The sequence below is a fragment of the Vulpes lagopus genome, chromosome 9, assembly GCF_018345385.1.
Source record: "Vulpes lagopus strain Blue_001 chromosome 9, ASM1834538v1, whole genome shotgun sequence".
Taxonomy (NCBI): Eukaryota; Metazoa; Chordata; class Mammalia; order Carnivora; family Canidae; genus Vulpes; species Vulpes lagopus.
Genome location: NC_054832.1, coordinates 58004066 through 58029314, shown reverse-complemented (window position 1 = coordinate 58029314; position 25249 = coordinate 58004066). Strand labels below are relative to the sequence as shown.

Here is a 25249-nt window from a genome sequence, read left to right as displayed (position 1 = left end):
TCTCTTTGTAAAGTGAGAAACCATTGATACTTGGTGCCTAAGTTCAGTGATTCATTAGGTTTTGCAAAATGGTTATATTCTATTTTTCTTTTTTCATATACTAGTTGAATACTTCTAAAAGTAGAGAAAAAAGAGTATAAGGAGGCAAGGGAAACTTGTCCCATCTATTCTCTGATTACCAGTAGCTCAGTTTCTATAGAAAAGTCAGGATAAATGCTTGATTCTTTCTCTTTATTTACCAGTTTTCAAAAGAGTTGACTTCTTAGCATCATCTAATGATTAATTAGACTTTAAACAACTTTTGAGCTCAGGACACCTGGGTGGCTCAGTTGGTTGAACGTCTGACTCTTGGTTTCAGTTCAGGTTGTGATCTCAGGGTTGTGAGACTGACCCCACTTTGGGTTCCACACTCAGTGAAGAGTCTGCTGGAGATCCTCCCTCTTCTCCATCTCCCCCTTCCCTGGCTTGTGTTCATTCTCTCTAACTCTCCCTCTCTCTCTCCCTCCCTCTCTCTCTCTTTTAAATAAAGACTTTATTTATTCATGAGAGACACACAGAGAGAGAGGCAGAGACAGGAGGCTCCATGCAGGGAGCCCAAGGTGGGACTCGATCCTGGGACTCCAGGATTATGCCCTGAGCCGAAGGCAGATGCTTAACTGCTGAGCCATCCAGGCATCCCTCTCTCTCTCAAATAAATAAATAAAATCTTTTAAAAGATTATGACCTCATACTTTTGAATATATTTGGTGTATTTCAGTTCATTGTAGTTACTATCTGGATGTTTATATAGTCTATAGGTAGGCTGAATAATGATTCCTCAAGATGTTCATGCCTGGAAACTGTCACGTTTAATGGCAAAAGGTATTTTATAGATAGATCTTGAGGAGATTATCTTGGATTAGCCCAATGGTTTTAGTGTAATCACAGAGTTCTTATAAGAAGGAGGCAGCAGGTCAGAAGAGAAGGTGATGTGCTGACGGAAGCAGAGATGAGAGTGCTGAACTTTGAAGATGGAGGAATAGAAGTGTTGCAGCTCTCTAAGATGAAAAAGGAAACAGTTTCTTCCCCCAGAGTCTGCAGAAGGAACTGGCTCTGCCATTGATGATGTGATGTCATGCAATAAAATACAGTGAGTACACTGCAACATAATACAATATAATCCTCTAATTACTGGATGTAATTTCCTCCAAGAAGGCCTCCCTGACTCCCCACTAAATCAGTGGTTAGTCATTACAGCAGCCATAGGAAAGCCATCTTTGGTCAGTGGGGAATGTCTTCTTATTGGTTATCTACTATGCTAAGATGTTCCAGGCTCCATCCTGCACATTTTTCTGCCCCAGACCTGGAACCAGCAATTTCTCCAGTCTTTCTTCCTTTTAGTGGGAAATAGTATTTTTGAGACCACTAGGGGCATTCATAGGCTTTCCTTCTTTTTCACTTTTTAAATGTAAAAAATATATAAAATTCCCCATCTTAATGAGCCTCAAGCAAAAGTTCAGTAGTGTTAACTATATTTATGTTGCTGTGCAACAGATCTTGAGAACTTTTCATCTTGCAGACCTAAAACTCAATACCCATTAACAACTTTCACTTCCCTATCCTCCCACAGACTTTTGCCTTTTTAAAAATGGGAAAGTAGCACAGTTCTTTAGTGGAAGCTTTCACCAACATATGATTATTTTCCTCTAAACTTGTAGATTTTTAAGCCCTGACTCCATGCTATTTTTATTTTTTGGCTACTAATCCTAAACTATGTCCTATAAAGGATTTTAGGTAGCAAAGTATCTAAAAGATGAGCTATTTTTCTAGAACAGAGTGAGAGTTTTGAAATACATGCCACATGCAAAATATTGATCATTTCCTTATCAAGGCTCAAAATATTCCCTGGAGCTGTACTTTGCTTAAGTACAATACTGGTATGCCCCTGCTCACAATGCAGAACTACAGCTAATATCCCATGTCTGTGGTCTCATCTCGTCTGGCTCTGCCCTGTGGCTGCACCTTTTGCAGAGCAGAAATAGTTTGCATCAGACCATTCAGTTCAGACCTATAGGTCCAGCTCCCTGGGCCATGAGACGTTACTACATAAAAAACCTGTGGGAGAGAATAACAATGCAGATACAGAAGGGCTGGCAGTCTGTTGGGATTCTAAAGGAGACCTACAGACTGGTTTTGTTACTATTGACCAGGAAGTACCTTGTTTTGCTTTTAAAGTTCTGTGCTCTCATTTGCATTAAGTGTTCTAGAAGAGTATATTCTAAATCATTTTCCTCTCCACTGGCCGGAAGTGCTCAAATACTAAATATACACGAAAGAGGAAACTCAGGAGAGAAACTCAGAAATCATGTGACCAATGACTAAGTTAAATTTTTCTGCTTACTGAAAGGGAAGAGTCAGATGAAGTTACCCAGTCTCCTTGTATTTTTAAAGTTTTGAGGATACCAAATCATGTTTCCGTTTATGCTTTTTTCTACTCTGTTTTCTTCCATATTCACTGAACCTGGGGAGCAATATTGGATCTGCAACTCCTCTGATGCCAGTGTTTGGTATGCCTATTGTGGTAAGTAAAACAGCAACAAGTGGTACAGGGGTTATGTTTTCATAAGAACTCCCTGCTGCTGTCTCAGGGACACAGGAAATGACAGTGTATTCCAGCTGCTGTTTGCAGCAAAGGTGATGGCTGCCCTGTGTGGATTTTCTCAATCCTTCACAGACCTTACCAGTCTCTACACTGTGTTGTACTTAACCTCTGGCTGCTTCTGTTGTTCTGTTGAGTCTTGCTTCTGAGCTTTTTGCCTCAGCCTTGAGAAGGTAGCCTTTTGGAATTGATTATTGCTCTGGTATGTGATTTTTTCACAGCAGTAGGAACATAACAGGTGCTTTATAAGTACTTGTTCGAGGCCATGACTTTTGAGGAGTCTTGGAGTCACCTCCTAATTTGGATGTTAGCCTGGTTCTGTCAGTTACCAGCTGTGTGACCTCGAGTAAAAAATACTTAGCCTCTCTGTGTCCCAGCTTTTTTTACTGTAAAATGAAAGTGATTTTATAAGTTTTATTTATTTATTTATTTAATTAATTAAAGAGAGATTGTGGGGGGCGGGGCAGAGGGAGAGAAGAGAGGGGATCCCATACAGGCTCAATGCCCAGTGTAGAGCCAAGGTGGGCCTTGATCTCATGACCCAGAGGTCATGACCTGAGCTGAAATCAAGAGTTGGATGCTTAACTGACTGAGCATCCAGGTGCTACCAAAAGTGATTTTTTTAAATAATAAAAGTAATAATAAATAAAGTTTTTAAATAATAAAAAAGAATTATTATTTTAAAAGATTTTATTTATTTATTCATGAGACACACAGAGAAAGAGGGAGAGAGAGAGAAAGAGAGAGGCAAAGACACAGGCAGAGGGAGAAGCAGGCTCCATGCAGGGAGCCCGACGTGGGATTTGATCCCAGGTCTTCAGGATCACACCCTGGGCTGAAGGTGGTGCTAAACCCCTGAGCCACCTGGGCTGCCCACCAAAAGTGATTTTAAAGCTGTTTTACGAGGATTGTTGAGTTTTCAGCACATAGCCACATACAAACAAGTATTGATTACTTAAAAAATCAGCCATACACTAATGTTAACTAGCTGCATCATGGTTTTTTGTTTTTCCTCCCTATTTCTCTACAAATATCTGCCAGTCTAAAAGCACAGCATCAGGGCTAGACTGCAGTTTTGGTTTGGTATTTTCCACTGGTTTGCTCATCATGGGTTGACTGGTCTTTTCTACGCATTAGCCATATCAGGAAGGTTTGATGCTTCTGCAAATGCTGGTTCTTTGAAATTCTGTTGGGAAAAAGGATTGGTGTTCTAATCATTTGAGGGAGACTTAGAAATGTACTTTGAGTTCTGAAAAATTCTGAAACCTATTTAATCCAGATTTTCAATTTTATTTTATTTTATTTTTTGAGCATGTGTTGGTTGTCTTGAGAAACACAGTCTGGCAAATACTAATACAAAGCTACTACAGAGAATTAGAGTAATTGCCAGGTGTGAGGACAAGATTTAACTGTGTGACCAATCTTTTATTGTGGCTTTTTTTCCTATGTGTGGATTGCACTAAATTCCCTTGCAACTTATCTCTGAAATTTTTCGATTTTTTTTTAAGACTTTATTTATTCATGAGTGACACACAGAGAAAGAGAGGCAGAGACACAGGCAGAAGGAGAAGCAGGCTCCATGCTGGGAGCCCAATGTGGGACTCGATCCCCAGACTCTGGGATCATGCCCTGAGTCAAAGGCAGATGCTCAGCTGCTTGAGCCACCCAGGTGTCCCTATCTCTGAAATTTTTCCATCCTACAAAGTCAGTTTACCTCTCCGCCTCCGGAAAGCCCCCCTAGTCCACTACTGCCAAGCTTTTCCTCTCCTTTGGCTTCTAGGTATCACACATTGATTATGTCACCTTTAAAAAAAAAAAAGATTTTACTTTTAAGTAATTTCTACACCCAACATGGGGCTTGAACTTACAACCTTAAGGTCAAGAGTCACATGCTGGGGCACTAGGTTGGCTCAGTCAGTAGAGCATCTGACTCTTGATTTCGGCTCAGGTCATGTTATCATGGATCACAGGATCAAACCCCACATCTGGGTTCTGCATTCAGCGGGGAGTCTGCTTGAAGATTCTCTTCCTCTGCCCTTTCCACGAGTGCATCTTTGGACTACCTTCATTTATTTTTGTCCATGTCCATCTTCTACCTCTGGCAACTACAAATCTCTTCTCTATATCTATAAATTTAGTGTTTTATTTTGTAGATTCTGCATGTTACAGAGATTATACAGTATTTGTCTTTCTCTGCCCCTCATAGGCCATCCATGTTGTAAATTGGGCTTTTTTTCTTTGGTCATAAACTATTTAGTGATGAACATCTTTTGGTCAAATATTTGTGAACATCTATGATTAAGTGAAATGACTGTTAATATAATTCATTCTATAAGAATTTTGTTGCAGGTAAACTCAATTAATTGAATGAGAGGTGTTAACATTAATTTTTTAAAGGTCATTAATTAATTAATTAATTACTTATTATTTATTTATTTATAGAGTATGAGCAGGGGTTAGGGGCAGAGGGACAGGGAGAGACAATCTCAAGCATATTCCACACTGAGCTGGAAGCACATGGTGGGGCTAAATCCCATGGCCCTGAGATCATGACCTGAACCAAAACCGTTAGAATCTGATACTAACAGACTGAGTCAACCAGGTGCCCCTAACATTAATTTTAAGAGTTGCATTCAGGGGTAAATCCGCAAACCCTACTATTGTCTCTCTCCCCTACTTCTCAGTGCTTTTTATGAACTTCTCGTCTATATCTTTCTTGAAACTCTTTCTTCAGGAAGACTATTCAGTAGCTTATTCATTCATTTATTTACCCATTTAACATTTACCAGATCCCTAAGTACTTGATGTGTATTTTCTATTTTGAACCAATGGAATATGCATAAAGTGAAGAGAGTGGAGAACCATGTTGACAGGAAAAGGTTAAAACATTCCAAAATAGAACAAGTAATTTTTATGAAATTTTTTTTGAGTTTTTTTCCTCCACACAGTTTAAAGTAATTTAGTATCTTCAGCTTCTACTTTAACAATATTAGGGAATTAAAACAATATTTATGTTATGGGAAAGTTTCTTTTCTGTATTTGTACAGTATTTTAAAATCCATTTTATGGTAGTAGGAACACTTTACATGAGATCTCACCTCTTCAGTATTTGAATATACAACACAATATTATTGACTATAGGCACACTGTCATACAGCAGAGGTCTAGAACTTATTCATCTTGCTTGACTGAATCTTTATGCCTGTTGGTTAGTAATTCCCCATCTCCTCCTACCCCCAGGCCCTAGCAACCACTATTCTACTCTTTGATTCTATGAATTTGACTATTTTAGATACTTCTGTAAGTGGAATCTTGCAGTATTTGTCCTTATGACCAGCTTATTTCCCTTAGCAAAATGTTCATAGGATTCATCCATGTTATAGCATATTGCAAAATTTCCTTTTTTAAAAAAATATTTTATTCATCTATTCATGAGAAACATACAGAGACAGGCAGAGACATAGAGGGAGAAGAAGGCTCCCTCCAGGGAGCTTGATGCAAGACTCGATCCCAGGACCCCGGGATCACGACCTGTGCCAGAGGCAGATGTTCAACCATTGAGTCACTCAGGTGTCCCCCAAATTTCCTTTTTTTCTTAAGGCTAAATAGTATTCCACTGTATGTATAGACCACATTTTCTTTATCTATTCATCTATCTGTAGACATTTAGGTTGCTTTCATATCTTGGGTATTGTGAATAGTGCTGCAGTGAACACGGAGTATAGTTATCTCTTTGAGATCCTGATTGAAGTTCTTTTGGATAAATACCCAGAAATGGGATTGCTGGATCATGTGGTAGTTCTATTTTTAATTTTGCATTCATTTTACACCATTTTACATTCCCTCCAATGGTGTATAAGTGTTCCAATTTCCCTATATCTTTGCCAGCACTTGCCTTTTGCTTTTTTGTTAATAGTTATCCTGACAAAAAAAAAAAAAAAAAAAAAAAAGTTATCCTGACAGGTGTTAGGTGATATCTCATTGTGATTTTGGTTTGCATTACCCTGATACTTAGTGATGTTGAACATTTTTTTTCATAAACCCATTGGCCATTTGATTGTCTTCTTTGGAAAAAATGTCTTCAGCCCATTTTTATTTTTATTTTTTTAAAGATTTATTTATTTATTTATGATAGGCATAGAGAGAAAGAGAGGCAGAGATTCAGGAGGAGGGAGAAGCAGGCTCCATGCCGGGAGCCTGACGTGGGACTCGATCCCGGGACTACAGGATCACGCCCTGGGCCAAAGGCAGGCGCCAAACCGCTGAGCCACCCAGGGATCCCCTTAGCCCATTTTTAAATCAGGTTATTGGTTTTTTTAAATAATTGAATTGTTAGAATTCCTTATACATTTTGGAGATTAACCCCTTATTATCTATACAGTTTGCTAATATATCCTCCCATTCCATATGTTGCCTTTTCACTCTGTTGATTGTTTGCTGTGCAGAAGCTTTTGAGTTTGATATAGTTCCACTTATCTCTGTTTTTTCTGCCTGTGTTTTGGTGTCATATTTAGAAATCATGGTCAAGATTGATGTCTTGAAACTTTTCCTCTGTCTTCTTCTAGGGCTTTTACAGTTTTGAATCTTATGTTTAAGTCTTTAATCCATTTCGTGCTGATTTTTGTGTATGGCATATGATAAGGGTCCAATTGGATTCTTTTGCATGTAGAAATCTAGTTTTCCCAACACCATTTGTTCAAAGGACCATCCTTTCCCTATTATGCATTTTTGGCATCCTGTCAAAGATAATTTGACAATATATGCATGAATTTATTTCTGGATACTCTGTTCAGGTCCACTGGTCTCTATGTCTGTCTTTATGTCAGCATCACACTATTTTTTATTACTGTAGTTTTGTAATATAGTTTGAAATTAGGAAGTGTGATGCCTTCAGATTTGTTCCTCTTTCTCAAGTTTAATTTGGCTATTTTGTAGTTCCATATGAATTTTAGAGTTGTCTTTTCTATTTCTGTAAAAAAAATGCCACTGAGGGGTGTCTGGGTGGCTCAGTTGGTTGAGCCTCTGACTCTTGACTTCAGCTTAGGTTGTGATATTGGGGTTGTGAGATTGAGCCCTGCTTTGGGCTCCACATTCAGTGTAGAGTCTGCTGGAGATTCTCTCTCCCTCTCCCTCTGCACCCCCACCCCCCACCTGCGTGCTCTCTCTCTCTCTAAAATAAATAAAGATTTTAAAAAATGCCACTGAGGTTTTGGTAGGGAACACATTGAATCTGTAGATTGCTTTGGGTAATATGGACATTTAAAGAATTTTAATTCTTTTAGGGCATCTGGCTGGCTCAGTCGGTATAGCATATGACTCAGTCTCGGGGTTGTCGGGCAGCCCGGGTGGCTCAGCGGTTTAGCACCGCCTTCAGCCCAGGGCATGATCCTGGAGACTTGGGATCGAGTCCCACATCGGGCTCCCTGCATGGAGCCTGCTTCTCTCTCTGCCTGTGTCTCTGCCTCTCTCTGTGTCTCTCATGAATATAAAAAAAAAAAAAAATCTCGGGGTTGTCAATTCAAACCACACACTGGGTGTAGAGAATACTTAAAAATAAAATCTTAAAAAAAGAAAGAATACTATCTTCCAGTGAATGAACACAGGATGTCTTTCCATTGTTTGTGTCTTATTGAATCTCTTTCATCAGGTTTTGTTGCTTTCAGTATATAAATCTTTCCCCTCTTTTATCAAGTTTAATCCTAGGTATTTATACTTTCAGATATTTATTCTTTTAGATTGTTTTCTTAATTTCCTTTCAGGTAGTTCATTGTTAGTATATAGAGATTTTGTATGTTGACTTGAATCCTGCAATTTTCCTGAATTTGTTGATTAGTTATAATAGTTTTTTAATGGAGTCTTTAGGATTTTCTGTGTATCAAATTGTGTCTTGGGGAGCCTGGCTAGCTTTATCAGTGGAGCATATGACTCTTGACCTTGGGATTGTGGGTGTAAGCCCCACATTGGGTGTAGAGATTACTTAAAGATAAGATTTTTTTTTTTAAAGATTTTATTTGTTTATTAGAGAGAGCGCGCGCGCGCGAGAGAGAGAGAACACAGATAGTGAGGAGTGGTAAGGGAGAAGTAGACCTCCCACTGAGCAGGGAGCCAGATGCAAGGCTTGATTCTAGGACCAAGGGGTCATGGCTTGAGCCAAAGGCAGATGCTTCACTGACTGAGCCACCCAGGTGCCTCAGAAATCATTTGGGGAATATAAATAATAGTGAAAGGGAATATAAGGGAAGGGAGAAGAAATGTGTGGGAAATATCAGAAAGGGAGACAGAACATAAAGACTCCTAACTCTGGGAAACGAACTAGGGGTGGTGGAAGGGGAGGAGGGCGGGGGGTTGGAGTGAATGGGTGACAGGCACTGAGGGGGGCACTTGACGGGATGAGCACTGGGTGTTATTCTGTATGTTGGTAAATTGAACACCAATAAAAAATAGATTTATTTAAAAAATAGTGTATTCACACACACACACACACACACACACACACACACACACACACACAAAGAAATCATGTCTGCCTACAAGGAAAATTTTACTTCTTTCTTTTCAATCTGGATGCTTTTTACTTATTTTTCTTGCCTAAGTGATCTGACCAGGTCCTCTGGTGCTATGTAAGGAAGGGCTATCCTTGCTTTCTTGCTTTCTTTCTAATCTTAGAGGAAAACTCAGTTTTTTGTCATTGAGTGTAATGTTAGCTATGGGATTTTCATAAATGGTCTTTATTATGTTAAGGCCATTTCCCTAGTTTGTTGAGAGTTTTTATCACAAAAGGGTGTTAAATTTTGTCAAAAGCATTTTCTGCATCTGTTGAAATAATCATGTGATTTTTATACTTCATTCTATTAATGTGGTATATTGCATTAATTAATTCTCTTATGTTGAAAACTTGCATCTAAGGGATTAAATCCCATTTGGTCATGGTGTATGAACCTTTTAATCTGTTGTTGAATTTAGTTTGCTAGTAGTTTGTTGAGATTTTTTTATATCTATATTCACTAGAGTTATTGGCCCATAGTTTTCTTTTTCTGCAGTGTCTTTGTCTGGTTTTAGTATCAGGGTAATGCTGGGCTCATAAAATAAGTTTGGAAATGGTCTCTTTCAATTTTTTGAGAGCTTGCGGATTGGTATTCATTTTTATTTAAATGTTTGGTGGTAGAATTTACCCATGAAGCCATCTGGTCCCAGGCTTTTCTTTGTTGGGAAATTTTTGATTACTTATTCAATCTCTTTATTAGTTATAGGTCTGTTCCGACTTTCTAATTTGTTATTCCTTTGGGTATTTTCCTTAGAAAACTTGGGGCTCTGAATATATGAACCAACCTCTTGCTTCCTGAGTGAAGCTAGGGACTATAGCGTTTTTTTTTCCTGATTGTGCTGTTCCAGATGCAGGGGTTCTGGTAAAAGCATGTCCTCTACTGATCTTGGTGAGTCTGATTTAACATTCTCCTGGAATACAGGAAATTTTCAATTAATTTCTGATTTTTTGCAAAAGGAATTTGTCCATGGGTTGTTGCTGAATTGCTATGTTTGTGAGGGGAAGGAGGGTCTTAGACTTCTTACTCTGCCTTTTGCTGATGTCACTCCTCTAGGGAGTGAGATGTTTTTAACCACCCCCGATTTTTCTCATTACACGATTTTAATGGCATCTTTTGGAGAATGATGGTCAGAATACTCTGCTTACTAGAAACGATTTATAATATTTTATTGACATTATCTTTATTCTTCCATTTAGATCACATGAAAGCCCCTATTTCAATAGATCTTAATCCCTGTATAGCAATGAAGGGAAGCAAGGGATATTTGCATCTTTACTACATTCCAAGTAAGTTCAATGTTTTGTTTTTGTAATTCAATGAAGAATGTTCAAGAAGTATTAATGATAAATTATTTTGTTCCAAATGTGCATGTATTAGTTTTCTATTTCTATGTGATGAATTACCACATTTTAGTGGCTTAAAACAGAACACATCTATTATCTTGCAGTCTTTGGGTGTCAGAAGTCTAGGCATGGCTACGTTTTGTCTGCTTCAGGATCTCCCACAAGGTTTCAATTAAGGTGTCAGCCAGGACTGGAGCCTTTTCTGAATGTTCAAGTAGGGAAGAAGCTAACAACCACTTCTAAGCTCATGTGGTTGTTGACAGTATTCAATTCCTGTCTGGCTGTTGGATGGCATTCTGTGCCTTGCCATATGGGGCTTTTCAACATGGCTTTTTGCTTCATCAAAGCCAGCAGGAAGGACAGTCAGCTGACAAGATAGAAGTCAAAATCTTCTTATGTAGCCTAATCATGGAAGTGTCACTCTATCACCTTTGCTGTATGCTATTTGTTAGAAGCAAGCCACGAGGCTAACTCATACTCATGGGGGGAGCGGATTACATATGGCATGAGGGCAAAATGTAAATAACTCGAGACTCCTAATAATCTAATAGGTATATCCTTTGTCAACCATTAACTATTCAGCTCATTAACAAGTAAAGCCGGGTTTCCACTAATCAAAGATCTGTAATAAGCAAGCCTCAACTTTTTTTTTTTAATAATGATGATCTTTCTAAGAAAAACTATGATGATGATGGGATGAAAGAAGGCAATGATTTTTTGTTTTGTTTTGTGCTGTGTCTTGTTTTTCCTCTCTATGATTTTATGTGTCATCATCAGCTTAGTAAAAATGAAACTGAGTGCTGGTGACAGCATTAGGATGGATGAGTATCTGTGGAAACATACAAAATGCTCTTCCTCTTTTCTTCCTCGTCAACTCTGTTGCCTCTAAGTCCTAGGATCCTAGGAAACTTCAGTTCTAACCATCATCATTATCATTATTGTCTTAATCATCACTAATATAATTTATATCCTAACTTATATTAATTTAATAAATTTCATTGCTGGTAATTTGTTCAAATTTTCTATTTCTCTGATTCAGTTTTGGAAGGTTACATGTTTCTAAAAATGTATCCATCCCTCTAGGTTATCCAATTTGTTGGCATGTAATTTTTCATGATGTTCTCTTATAATCATTTGGATTTCTGTGGTATTGGTTGTTATTTCTCCTCTTTCACTTCTGAGTTTATTTATTTGAGTCCCCCCTCTCTCTCTCTCTCTTTCTCTCTCTCTGATGAGTCTAAGAGTCTGACTAAAGGTTTATCACTTTTGTCAAACTTTTCAAAGAATCAGCTCCTGGTTTCATTGATTATTTAGTCATATTTTCCCTGAGCTTCCCTAGAATGTATTGGAATGTCTGTGTAAAATGTGGGGCCATATTCATAGAAATCAACCTTATTGTTATGGGCCTATAGCTACTTAAATTCAATAAGAGCTAAAACAACTTGAAGCAAAAATAAGTTGGGGATGGAAATTATTTTGAGACTATAGCTTTGCTAGCAAATTATTTGTGTACTATTAACTGATAAATAAATAAATAAATAAATAAATAAAGCTGGACTTTAACCCTCCTTCAAAGTTATATCTGAAAGTTCTTGGAGTTGTCTTAGCTGAGCTCAGAAACAGTTTTCTTTGTTACTGTGTAAAGCTACTGTGTTTCTTATCTCTCACTCTGACACCTACATTGGTATCCCTGGCCTACTGAGGCATACACGTGGTATCTCACTTTGTCTATTGTTCGTGTGCCTAAAATGACCACAGTGATGCCCAGGAGCGAGGAGCTTCTCAAGATGTATACTGTTGAGATGTCAAAGCAGCATATCCTTTCTTAAATCATGCTGTGTTCCGTGCAGAAATGAAAGAAGTTTTATTGTCTTGAATCGTCATTGGTACCACAACAGTACCACCATCTACTCATGTCTCAAGGAATTCCCTGTGAGAACAGCCCATCAACTTCTACACATATCCCTGCTTTTGGAGTGGTGCAGGCCGTTCATGGAGTGAACCATGGAACTATTATTTAAAACAGACCCTATGATGTTCTTTTCTACACTTTGCCATGAAAGTAGAGATATAGAGACAAATTAGGTAGTTTGGTGATATTTTAGGCTCAGAGTAATGAGGGCCTGCATTAAGAGAGTGATGATGAGGATAAAAAGAAGGCTAGTAAGATTTACTAGGACCGGGAATTCTAATGCCTATATAGTGATGAAGACAAAGAAGTCAATTTTGGATCTGTTCAGTGAGACAATGAGCAACATTTGAGTAGAGATACTGAACGCATATGTGGGACAGGTGCTCAGGAGAAAGGTTGAGACTAAAGATGATGAGTTGGGAATTAACACCCTATGTGGTACTTAAAGCCAGGGTGTATGTGCAACGTGAAAATTGAGAACCCAGGACGCAACTCTAAGAAAGAGAAGCCAATGAGGAGAAGGAATCAGAGAGGTTGGAGGATAACTAGAAGAGAATGGTAGCACCAAAGCCAAAGGAAGGAGTTTTGAGGAAGTAACTGGCATTTCTGTTAAGCATACCAAGTTCAGGTTAAATATGGAAAAGTTTTCTTTTGATTTTGGCTATAATGGGTCATGGGGACTTTATTAGGAAAATATTTTCAGAGAGGTAGTGGTTATAATAATTTTTTAAAAAGTAATCTTTATACCCAATATGGGACTCAAGGTCATGACCCTGAAATTGAGAGTTCCATGCTCTATCTACTGAGCCAGCCATGAGCCCTACAATAATTGTTTTTATCATAAAAAAAGATTGTACGTATTTTCCAGTTGGGCCAACTGAATAAATTAGAAGAGTTGAGCAAAATGCAGTGTTTAATGGAATTTTCCATGTTAAACGGTATTAGGGAGACCATGAGGAAATCATAAGATAACTTGTGTAATTTTTAATAAAAAGATTGTTTTATTCTTCAATAATTCTTTCATCAAAACTCCTAAAAAAGTGGGCATGAGTTGATTATCCTTATTTCCTTTCCTTCCCCTTTCTTTTTTCTTGAACTTCCTAGCACAACTGTAACTAGAACTGGAAATTTTACATCTCCGTTTGATAGTTTTCTCAGAAACATAGGCTCCTCTTTTCAGGCATAGCATACATAATTCTTCCTGTAGAATATTCTGTTTGGTTACAGTCTACTAATTATTCTCTTAGAACTTTAGTTTTTTCATGTGTTACACAGGAATAGCAATAAGTTTTTGTGATGATTTAACGAAGTGATGTAGCAATGCCCACATGGTAAGTTGTTGTGATGATTAAATGAAATAAAGTGTCAGGCAAGTGTAAGTGTAAGGTACATATTAATTATTATTTTTAAAAGAATCTATTATTTGAAGGACTAATGGTTTTTTTTCTTTTTAAGGAAGAGATATTAAAAAACTATATTTCAATCTCTATATATCTTTTAACTCCATGCATTTACCAATGCGCAAAGAAGTTATTTGCCGAGGATCTGATGATGTTTATTCTTTTTGCAGAGCTCTGAAGGGAGGTAAGCATTTAATTCGTATTATTTTCGTAATAGAACATAATAGTTTATGAGAATGTTCTGAATATTAAAAGCACTGAGAATGTGCCATTCCTTTTCTGATAATTTTTTCATCCAAAGTTTTTACTTTAAACAGCTTAAGTATTTTACAATTATGTTACTGAATTATTATGAAGATGGTACTTATTTAAGTGTGTTTGAAGGTATATTAAAATTTTTACCTTGTTTAGTTTAATGTTGTACATTTGCCCTTGGTTATGGATCCCTTTTTCTAAATATTACATTTGTTATAGAATCTCACTGAACTGCAGTCAAGGGAACAGGATTGGTGGAATCAGTAGGGAAAGAAAAAAAAAGAATTAAAAAAAAAGTTATTAAAAACAAACCTCACTAGATTTTTCTACCATGTTTTCTTCAATATCTTTCTCCACTTCTTTCCATCCTGTTGTTATTCACAGAATCACAAAATTTCAGAGCTTAGAACCTTAAAGGTCATTTATTGCAAACTCATGAATTTTTCCTTAATAATTTTTAACTAGTATTTTAAATAGCTTAAATGTTTATAAATATTATACTATCACATTGCCAAAAATTGGGAAGTATAAACAAGAATGTCACAGAATAATATTTCTAAAAACATTTTGGAGTATTTCCTTCTGATTTTTCAATGAATGTACATTGCTGCTGTACTTTTAAGTATACCACACTATAATACTTTTCCTTTATGTTTTTTTTTTAAAGATTTTATTTTTAATTAATCTCTACAGCCAAGATTGGGGCTTGAATTTACAATCCCAAGATTACGAGTCACATGCTCTACCAACTGAGCCTGCCTGGTGTCCCAGTAATTTTCTTTTTAAAAATTATTTTATTTAATTTTTTGACTAGATAATCCATGTGATTCAAAAACCAAAGTATAAACATTACATGTGAAACATCTCCCTTAGTGGGTATGCTATAGTTTATTTAACCATAATCCATGGGGCACCTGGGTGGCTCAGTGGTTGAGCATCTGCCTTTGGCTCAGGTCCTGATCTCGGGATCCTGGGATTGAGTCCCACATCAGGCTCCCCTCGGGGAGCCTCCTTGTCCCTCTGCCTATGTCTCTTTCTCTCTGTGTCTCTTATGAATAAATAAATAAAATCTTAAAAAAAAAACATGATCCTGTTGGATATTAGTTTCCTTCTGATATTTTTTACTATTATAAATAATATAGCAATAAATATATTTCTGTATATAATCTTCCTTATATTTTATATTTGAATATGTTTGAAAGAAGTTATATATAACTCCTAGGGAAGTATCTGAGCATAATTGGGTTAACTACATTAGTGGTTTTGTCTACGTAGGCCAAATCACTTTTTTTTTTTAAATTAATTTTTATTGGTGTTCAATTTACCAACATACAGAAAAACACCCAGTGCTCATCCCGTCAAGTGTCCGCCTCAGTGCCCGTCACCCATTCCCCTCCAACACCTGCCCTCCTCCCCTTCCACCACCCCTAGTTCGTTTCCCAGAGTTAGGAGTCTTTATGTTCTGTCTCCCTTCCTGATATTTCCCAACATTTCTTTTCCCTTCCTTTATATTCCCTTTCACTATTATTCATATTCCCCAAATGAATGAGAACATACACTGTCCTTCTCCGATTGACTTATTTCACTCAGCATAATACCCTCCAGTTCCATCCACGTTGAAGCAAATGGTGGGTATTTGTCATTTCTAATGGCTGAGTAATATTCCATTGTATACATAGACCACATCTTCTTTATCCATTCATCTTTCGATGGACACCGAGGCTCCTTCCACAGTTTGGCTATTGTGGCCGTTGCTGCTAGAAACATCGGGGTGCAGGTGTCCCGACGTTTCATTGCATCTGAATCTTTGGGGTAAATCCCCAACAGTGCAATTGCTGGGTCGTAGGGCAGGTCTATTTTTAACTCTTTGAGGAACCTCCACACAGTTTTCCAGAGTGGCTGCACCAGTTCACATTCCCACCAACAGTGTAAGAGGGTTCCCTTTTCTCCGCATCCTCTCCAACATTTGTTGTTTCCTGCCTTGTTAATTTTCCCCATTCTCACTGGTGTGAGGTGGTATCTCATTGTGGTTTTGATTTGTATTTCCCTGATGGCAAGTGATGCAGAGCATTTTCTCATGTGCTTGTTGGCCATGTCCATGTCTTCCTCTGTGAGATTTCTCTTCATGTCTTTTGCCCATTTCATGATTGGATTGTTTGTTTCTTTGGTGTTGCCAAATCACTTTTCTAAAGGAATGTATCAACATATACCTTACATCACCAGCAATGTGTATGTACAGTAGTTTAATCTCTGTCTTGTTAATCTCTGTCTGTCTTGGACATCATCTAAAAAAGAAGAAGTTTAAAAAATACCTATTAGGTTAAAAAAAACAATTGTTTTATTGACATTTAAAAATTACTATTGCAGTTGAATATTTTCCTATACAATTAGTTACCATTATAACCTGTGCCATCTCTTGTTTAAAAAATAGATTTTAGGTAGGGGCACCTAGGTGGCTCAGTCAGTTAAGCGTCTGACTCTTGATTTTGGCTCAGGTCATGATCTCAGGGTTGTGAGATCAAGCCCTGTCTTAGGCTCCCTGCCCAGGGGGGAGTCTGCTTGGGATTCTCTCTCTCCCTCTCTCTCTGGTCTCCTACCCCCAGCTCTCTCTCTTTCTCTCTCTCTTAAAAAAAAAAAAAGGATTCTAGGTAGTTTACATGCATACATCAAATTTAGCAACATAGCATCAATTAGATACAGATGGGACAAAAAATGATAAAGATTGGGAATTAATGGAATGAGGGTACTATAAAATTCATAACAGGCTTATACTGGCTTTGACGTTTACATCAATTTGATTATACATTTTCTAGCAGTCATTAAGAAAATTGTTTCTAAGTACATCAATTTTTTGCTGTGTTAGTGAAGCTTTGAGATGTATCCCCTAGCCAACCATCTCTCCACAGTCCTGACTTGTCTGCCACCCCCAAAACATATGCAAATAATGGAGCTGGCATTGCTTCTAAATCTGGGCTCAGAGTTGGAAAGACCGGAGTCTCTGTTCCACCTTTTCCACCTACCAGCAATGTGGCCTTGGGTGTGTTATTTAACCTCTATCAGCCTCATTTTCCTCATCTGTAAAATGGGGACAGTGAAGCCTATTGGATTCATGATTTTAAGGATATAATTAGAGAATGCATGATTTTAAGGATATAATTAGAGAATGCATAAAGAAACTGTGCTCAGAATAAGAATTCAAGATGTATGGTTCTTGAATAATAAATATTCATGTGGGTAATAGGAGGCCTTTTCTTCCTGATTTTATAGTCCTGTCATTTTTACAAGTAAGGAGGCCGATGCCTGGAGTGATTAAAAAAATGTGTCCTTGGCCATTTGAGCTAGTAACAGAGTAGCCTCATGACTCTTAAGGCTCACTCTTCCACTGTACAATGCTTTCTCTTCGAAAGAAAAAAAAAACTCTTGGAAGATTATTGTTTTTTGTTTTTGTTTTTGTTTTTTTCTTTTTTTTTTTAACAACTGTTCTACAATCCCTCCTAATCTCTGTGAGATTATGTTGACATTTTATCTGAATTTTTAAAGTTTCACTTTCTTGAGATTTAAGATGTGTCAGACTCAGCCCAGTCTGTTGGCTCTCCCTCCCTCCCTCATTTCCTTTCACAAACATCTGTTGAACCTAATTTGAGCAAGTCATGATTTAAGCTCTGGTGATCCAAAGTTGAAAGATAGGTTCTCTCTCCTCAGAAGGTCCCTCTGTACTGGGAAAGACAGTCCCAGGAACAAAAATTATAATGAAATGTCATAAACGTTGATAGATTTATATGCTCCTGGTTTTAACTATATAGTTATCAATTTGCTGTGATAGAACTCAGATACGGTTTCAGAGAATATTTTATTAAAGTCTTGAATCTGAGAACATCAAAGAGGAGGAGGAAGGACATTCCTTGGAGAGGAGACAGCATATGCAAATGCATCTAGCCATGAAAGAATATGGTTTGTTTGGAGAGTAGTTTTGTAGTTGGAGCAGAATGTGCTGTGGGCAATTGCTGGAGATGAGCCTAGGAAAGGGAGCAGAAGCATACATGTAAGTCATGCACAAAATATTGGCCTGCATCTTGTCATCAGTGGGTAGAGATGACCCACTGAGATTTTCAGTTTTGCAGCTAACTAGTGTCCATATGGAAGGAAGCGGGGGTTGGCTGAGACAGGAAAATGGGATGGAAGGAGGAGCAGCCAGGAGGCTGTGTGAGAGACTAGGACGGCTGAACAAAGATGGTGGCCTTGGAGCAGAGGGGAGGAGAAGAAAGAGGGCATATTTGGAGGTAGAATCGGCAGGACAATCGCCGATTGATTTGATGTGGCAGCCAGAAATTAGGTAAATTCAAGGACTAGTAGAGGGCCAGTGACGGGGATTAATGGAAGTGGTATTATCTGAAATGATGTGTACAGGAAAAGGGGCAGATTTTTAAAGAGAAAGCAATGGGTTCTGGTTTAGGCATATTGAGCTCAAGGTAATTTTGGAACACTCAAATAAACATGTCCATCTGGTAGCTGAGTATATGGGCTCAGAGCTCAGGGCATTCTGATTTAAGAAGCACTGATGCTATCAAGAGACCCTTGAAAATTTGGGGATCAAATTAGTACCATACGTATCTACTTTTAAAATAATTTTCCTTTTTGTATTTGTTACAAAAGTCATATATTTTTAGGATATGGTATTTAGAAAATGTAGGCAAGCAAAAATAAAATAAAAATTACCCACAATTTTACGACTTCTTATAAGCACGCGCGCACACACACACACACACAGACACACAGACACACACACACACACACACACACACATTTTGTTTCTTTTAAAAACATGTTTGAGAGGAACCTGGGTGGCTCAGTCAGTTAAGTGTCTGCGTTTGGCTCAGGTCATGATCTCCAGGTCCTGGGACTGAACCCTACATTGGGCTCCCTGCTCAGTGAGGAGTCTGCTTCTCTTTATCCCTCTCCCCACCACCCCTGCTCATGTTCATTCTCTCTCTCTCAAATAAAGACAATTGTATTTTATTTTTTCAGTAAGCTACACTCTCAATGTGGGACTTGAACTCATAACTCTGAGATTTAGAGTCATATGCTCTACAGACCAAGCTTCTCTCTCTCAAATAAACAGATAAAATAAAATCTTAAAAAAACACATTTGAAAATAAATAAATGGATACTTCAAAGGCATCTTAAATTTAATTATCTGTTAGCCCTGTTTCCAGAATCTTCCAGAAAGGTTGCTGTAACAAAGTACCACAAACTGGCTGGCTAAGAACAACAGATATTTAATGTCTGACAGTCTGGAAGCCAGAAGTCCAAAATCAAAGTATTGGTGGGGCTGTGCTCCCTCTGATGGGGTGAAGGACAGATCTGCTCCAGGCCCCTCTCCCAAGATTCTGAAGGCCTAGGTGCTTCTTGCCTTGTAAATGGCCATCTTCTTCCTGTGTCCCTTCACAGTCTTCTCGCCATGCATTTCTGTCTGTGTGTCTAAATTTCCCCTCTTTATAAAGACAGTCCTATGAGAATAAGGCCCACCTTAATGACCTCATCTTGACCATCTTGCAAAGGTGCTGTTTCCAAATAATGCCATGCTCACAGGTACTGGGGGTTAGGACTTCAACATCTTTTTGAGGGACACAATTCAACCCATAACACCATCTAAGGCTTAGGGTCCTGTATTTTGCATGATTGTCACGAAAAGCGTGCTGGACCACGAGTGAGCTGCATGGGAAGAATAGAGAGGAGCCTAAGCAGGGGTTCTATCTTCCTTTCCTCTGGCTCTGCCTCAATTCTCCTCTGGCTTCTTGAATGTGGGGAGAAGCTTCAAGCTAACCTCCCCTAAGAGTAGAATGGGCTATGTGAGCAACATATGAGCTTTCTAAGAGAGACAAAACAATGGAAAAAGACTACCCCCTTCAGAGAAGGTTAGTGCCCCTTCTTCCTACCTGACCTGGTGAACATTTGGACAGTCTCCCCAGATAGAAATCTCAGAGTTACCCTTGATTTCTTTCTCAAATCCTCAAGTCTTGTCCATCTCCTTTCCTTTCTCTCTCATACAAAGTTTTCAGGATTGGCTTCACAACGAGGGCCTCATATTCAGAGGGCTTCACATTTAGAGTTTAATATTTTGTGATAATAGTCTTGAGATTCTTAATAATTTTATCTTTGAGTGTGTGTTTTGTAAGTGTAGTCTGATAGGACAATGAGGCATGCATGCAACTCCCCCAGATGGGTTCTTGGCTCCCTGCTACCCACTGCTCTGCTGGTACCCTGGGCCCTGCTTGATAACCCCTTCCTAGTTACAACCAGTGACCCCTGCCACCTGGTGGGGGCCTTGGATGCAGGGAGGGTCAGGATCAGGTGAAGGGGCCCTGCAGTGTCTGAAGTGGGATGTGGCCACTCCACCTCGGCTGGCACTGTTCAATGGGTGACTAGTTGGGGGCAAGACTGCCTCCCCACCAATGGGTAGCTCATGCAGGTATTACATGGAGGTTGCAAAACCCTTGAGGGTCACTCGTGGGACAGCATGCCAGTGGGAAGGAAAGAAGTCTGATTTGTCTTCTCTGCTCCCATGTGAATCATGAGGCAAATGGCAGCATAGGGGAGGGGGACCTTAGGCAGCTGTCAGGCCCACACTTTGCACAGGTGCCCCCATCATGAAGCAGCCCCCTGGATATCTTTGAGCTTCTATACTCCCCTTTCACTCAGTGCCAAGAGAATATTCCCTTGGATCATTCCATGCCTGGGGAGATCTTCTCTTCCTTTTTTCAAATTTCCTGAGTCAAGCTTATGTGAATTTTCTCTGGTCAGCTTGACATACCTTCGGGGATGAGCTACCAAATACAAATTGTGTAAATTCAGTGATTCTACCTGAAGCTCTGATATTTGTGTTTTAAGCTGTCATTGTGCAATATAAAGATGAATGGTAATTTAAAATTCTGTTTGACTTCAAATGATATTACATAGCAAATATATCATGGCAAGTCTAGAGAAAGACTGTGGAAGAAAGGAAAAAGCTTTATATTTCCATACCTTGAATAGGATGTCTCTCCTGCTTTTTGAATAAGGCGCCCCCATTTCCATTTTACACTTGGCCTTGCAAATTATGTAGCTGAGCCAGAGACTCAGGGACCAGATACTAGGGAGCTGGAGATTCAGAAGTGATCAAAGCAAAGCCCCTGTCCTCATGGAACTTGTAAACTAGTAAGCAAGCTCATAACTTAGTCATGAAATTACATAAAAATGAAATAAGATTCGGCTTATGATAAGTACTCTCAAGGAAAGCAGCAGGCTGATGAGATAGACCAGATTTATCCACGCAGGAAGGCACCTGAATTGGTGGGCATGGAGGCATTTTACTTCTTCTCTTCACCTCTGTCACTATCTCCTGGCCTTTCACTGGTCTCCCTGAGTCTTAGTGCCCCCTTAAACCCATATGCACAACATGGTGACCCATGTTTCTAATCACAATCTGACCATTTCACACCCTTGGATGTTCTTTCATTGCCTCCATTCTCTCAAATGGAACCTGAGCCCATTTATGTTTACTTCTTCAGATTTACTTCTAAGCACTCCTACGTCTTTGTTGCTTTAATAATGCTAAGCCACTTGCAGGGTGTATGTGTTAGTCACACTGATTTTCACTTTCCTGCCTTTGCTCCTCTTTTTCATCCCTTTGGAATGTCCTTCTGTTCCTTCCTCCCCATCCTTTATGACAATTCAACTCACTTCTTTTTTCTAGAATCTCTTCCCATGCCATCTTGTGAATAACAGTAATTATAATATCAGTGGTAATATTAATGACATCATTATTATTCACAAGATGCCCTGGGAAGAAGGTCTAGAAAGGAGAAGGAATAACATTTAATGTTCTAATAAATAACATTTTCATGTTAATAAAATATAAGGAGTGCTACATTCCAGGCATTGTTCTGAGCACCTACAAGCGTTAAGTCGTAGAGCCTCATGTTATCCCTGTGAAGTAGGTGTTATTATCCATTGCCATTTTACTAAAGCACAGAGTAGTTAAATGACTTGCCCAAAGCCACACTCCAAGTAAGTAGAGGAGCTAGCTGGGATTCAGATCCAGAACCATCACTCTCACCAAAAATGCTACACTGCCTTTATTCTTGCTACATCTTTTTATAGCATTGTATCTGTATCTTTGTATCTTTACACGCCTATATCCCCAATAGACTTCAACTATTTGAGAGAAGGAACAGTGTGTACTAGCCTATTGTCTCCTCAGTCCCTGGTACATAGTTGTTTTCAATAAATACTTGTTGAACTATTAAATTTGAAATGGATTGGGCTTGAATAAAAAAATCATGGCATCATGAAGATATGATCACTGTGCTAAGCTCAAGAACTAATATCTCAGTGTATTAATACCCTGAATAAGGATATACTCTGAAGCAAATAGATGTTTTTTTATGAGAATAGAAATATATATATACGCAGAAAAGGTCTATTCATTTGCCATTAAGGATTGTCTTTAGGTAGTTAGGAGAATAATAACCATTATAGTTTGCGTTTGACTATATTACTACAAAAGAGATTTTTGGCCACTATTGATTTTGTTAGAGATTCAAAACATTTCTACTTTTCTATCCTTATCCTGTAAATTCACTCCTTTGGTGTTCCTGATTAGGTCAGTGGAATGTGGTGTGTTCCATAGCATCTGTGGGGCCAGGCCCATGGCCTTGCATTTCAACAGTGACTACTCATGCTCCTCAGTGTGGAATTGGAAGGAGATTTGGTATCCTGGCTGCTTCCCAACTCTCTCGTCCACCTATTATTACTTTGCTGAAGGAGCAGCAGTATTAAATATGTACATATATAATTTGGAATGAAACATATGAGCACTAGCTTGTTCATTCATTCACTATTGAGACTAGTAGGCCTTAAAATTTTGCATCCCTTGAGGCATGAAATTTGGGCTGATACTGAGAGATGCATGGGGTGGCAGAGGAAGCCATAGGAGAATCATAGGATGTAAAATTCATTACTTCTACAGTTTGCTTGGGACTATCTCTGCCAGTAGCAATGTAAAAGGTGCACTCCATACTACATTTAAAAAAGAAAATCACCTAATGATGACCAATGTAACTTTTTGTATTTTGTATTTTGCTTGTAGAGACTGTGAATACAAGAATACCCTTCTCCTTTAGGGGAATACGATTTTCTAAGGTATTGTTCAAGAGTCATTTGTACTGTCTTAAGAATCTTTTGCAGGGGGATCCCTGGGTGGCGCAGCAGTTTGGCGCCTGCCTTTGGCCCAGGGTGCGATCCTGGAGACCCGGGATCGAATCCCACGTCGGGCTCCCGGTGCCTGCTTCTCCCTCTGCCTCTCTCTCTCTGTGTGTGTGTGTGACTATCATGAATAAATAAAATCTTTAAAAAAAAAAAAAAAGAATCTTTTGCAGTAACGAATATGTTAAAAATTTGAAACAAGCCATTCACAACTTCAGGAATAGTTATTGAACATTAAGGTGTTTAAGCTTGTGTTTTTCACTTTTATTTAGTTTTGAAGGTATTTTGCCATTCTTTCCATAGAATATGGAAATATGGAAAAGTAACACGAAATCTTTTCCACTTCATGTTTTTCCTCTAAACCTAAATGGCTAAAAGTAATATGAATGCTCATTATTAATATGTTGAATGATCTTTGGGGAAAGCACTGTACGACTGCTGTGTATAACTCAGTAACTGCCTCCATGAATAGTAATGATGTAATTTTAGATATTTGTATTTAGTTATCTGGCAATGAAATTTTGTACATGTTTCGCTTTGGATGACTTTTATTTTTCTTTATTTATTTTTTAAGATTTTATTTATTCATTCATGAGAGACACACACACACACACACACAGAGAGAGAGAGAGAGAGAGAGAGGCAGAGACACGGGCAGAGGGAGAAGCAGGCTCCATGCAGGGAGCCCGATGTGGGACTGGATCCCAGGTCTCCAGGATCACGCCCTGGGCTGAAGGCAGGCGCTAAACCACTGAGCCACCCAGGGATCCCCCTGGATGACTATTTTAAAATAAACTTCAACAATGCATATTCCTTACCTATTTTGTTCTAAAGGATATTGATTATTTGAAAATCTCACAGGCTAATTGCAAAAAACATCCTCTTATAATTGGGAAATAAATAGGTTTATGCTTACTGAATTCAAAGGCATTCAAAATTTCATCCTATTAGATTACCGAGATAATGATAATCAATTTAATTTAAAGGGCTTCTTCCTACTAAGACAAAATTCTTATAAAAGTCTTACAAAATGGGGGCACCTGAGTGACTCAGTCAGCTAAGCCTTAAGGGTCTGCCTTCCGCTCAGATCATGATCTCAGAATTCTGGGATTGAGCCCTGAGATTTGAGAGATTCCAACTCCCAGAAGGCAGTCTGCTTCTCCCTCTTCCTCTGTCCCTCCCTCCCACTCACATGTGTGCCTGCTCTCTCTCTCTCTCAAATAAGTAAGTAAGTAAATAAATAAATCAATAAAATCTTTTTCAAAAAAAGTCTTACAAAATAGAAGCATCTAACATTTTATTTACTTCTATTTCTTATTTCTCATTTAGGGACAATACAGATGTGTTGCAGAAGCCATCTCTGGAGATACTGAAGAAATGCTCTTTTGTTTGAATTTTACCGTCATACACCACCCTGATTTCAATTAGAATAAATAGAGTATATTTTTATTTTTCAGAGGTTTTATTGTTCACTTAATTTTTTTTCAAAGTGTACTAGTGTGCTAGGGCTGCCATAACAAATAGCACAGACTGGGTGGCCTGAACAATTAGAAATTTGTTTTCTCACAGTTTTGCAGGCTAAAAATCAGAGATAGAAGTGTGGGTGGGTTTGGTTCCTTTTGACTCCCTTCAGCTTGTAGATGGCTGCCTTGTAGATGGATGTGTCTTCACATGGTCTTCCCTCTATGTGTGTGTCCTAGTCTCTTCTTATAAGGATACCATCACATTGGTTTAGGGAACCACTCTAATGACCTCATTTTACCTTAACTACCTTTTTAAAGGCAATAACTACAAATCCAGTTACATTCTGAGGCGCTGGGGGTTAGGGTTTAAGCATATGAATTCTGGAGGAGCAAAATTCAACCCATAACACACAGGTAATGAAATCTCTTGAACTGGTTGACTCCTCCCCA

General features: G+C 38.5%; 1 protein-coding gene across 2 annotated transcripts; it reads left to right on the top strand.

Moving 5' to 3' along the window:
- The first annotated feature begins 691 nt into the window (after positions 1–691).
- On the top strand, positions 692–24792 carry LY96 (lymphocyte antigen 96). Of its 2 annotated transcripts, XM_041769494.1 has the most exons (5): positions 714–2560; positions 10380–10469; positions 13894–14022; positions 23221–23273; positions 24666–24792. In XM_041769494.1, the coding sequence occupies exons 1-5, from the start codon at positions 2449–2451 to the stop codon at positions 24762–24764; spliced, it is 483 nt and encodes a 160-aa protein (XP_041625428.1). In that variant the 5' UTR covers positions 714–2448; the 3' UTR covers positions 24765–24792. The 2 variants fall into 2 exon arrangements, with proteins under 2 accessions (XP_041625429.1, XP_041625428.1); XM_041769495.1 differs by lacking the exon at positions 10380–10469 and having other exon boundaries at positions 692–2560.
- The last annotated feature ends 457 nt before the right edge of the window (positions 24793–25249 follow it).

Bases quoted from the DNA above. Each gene is read 5' to 3' on its own strand.
- LY96 (XM_041769494.1), top strand. From the start codon at position 2,449: ATGTTTCCGTTTATGCTTTTTTCTACTCTGTTTTCTTCCATATTCACT. The intron at 2,561-10,379 runs GTAAGTAAAACA...TCTTCCATTTAG, and splicing joins TGTTTGGTATGCCTATTGTG to ATCACATGAAAGCCCCTATT. The intron at 23,274-24,665 runs GTATTGTTCAAG...TTTCTCATTTAG, and splicing joins GGGGAATACGATTTTCTAAG to GGACAATACAGATGTGTTGC.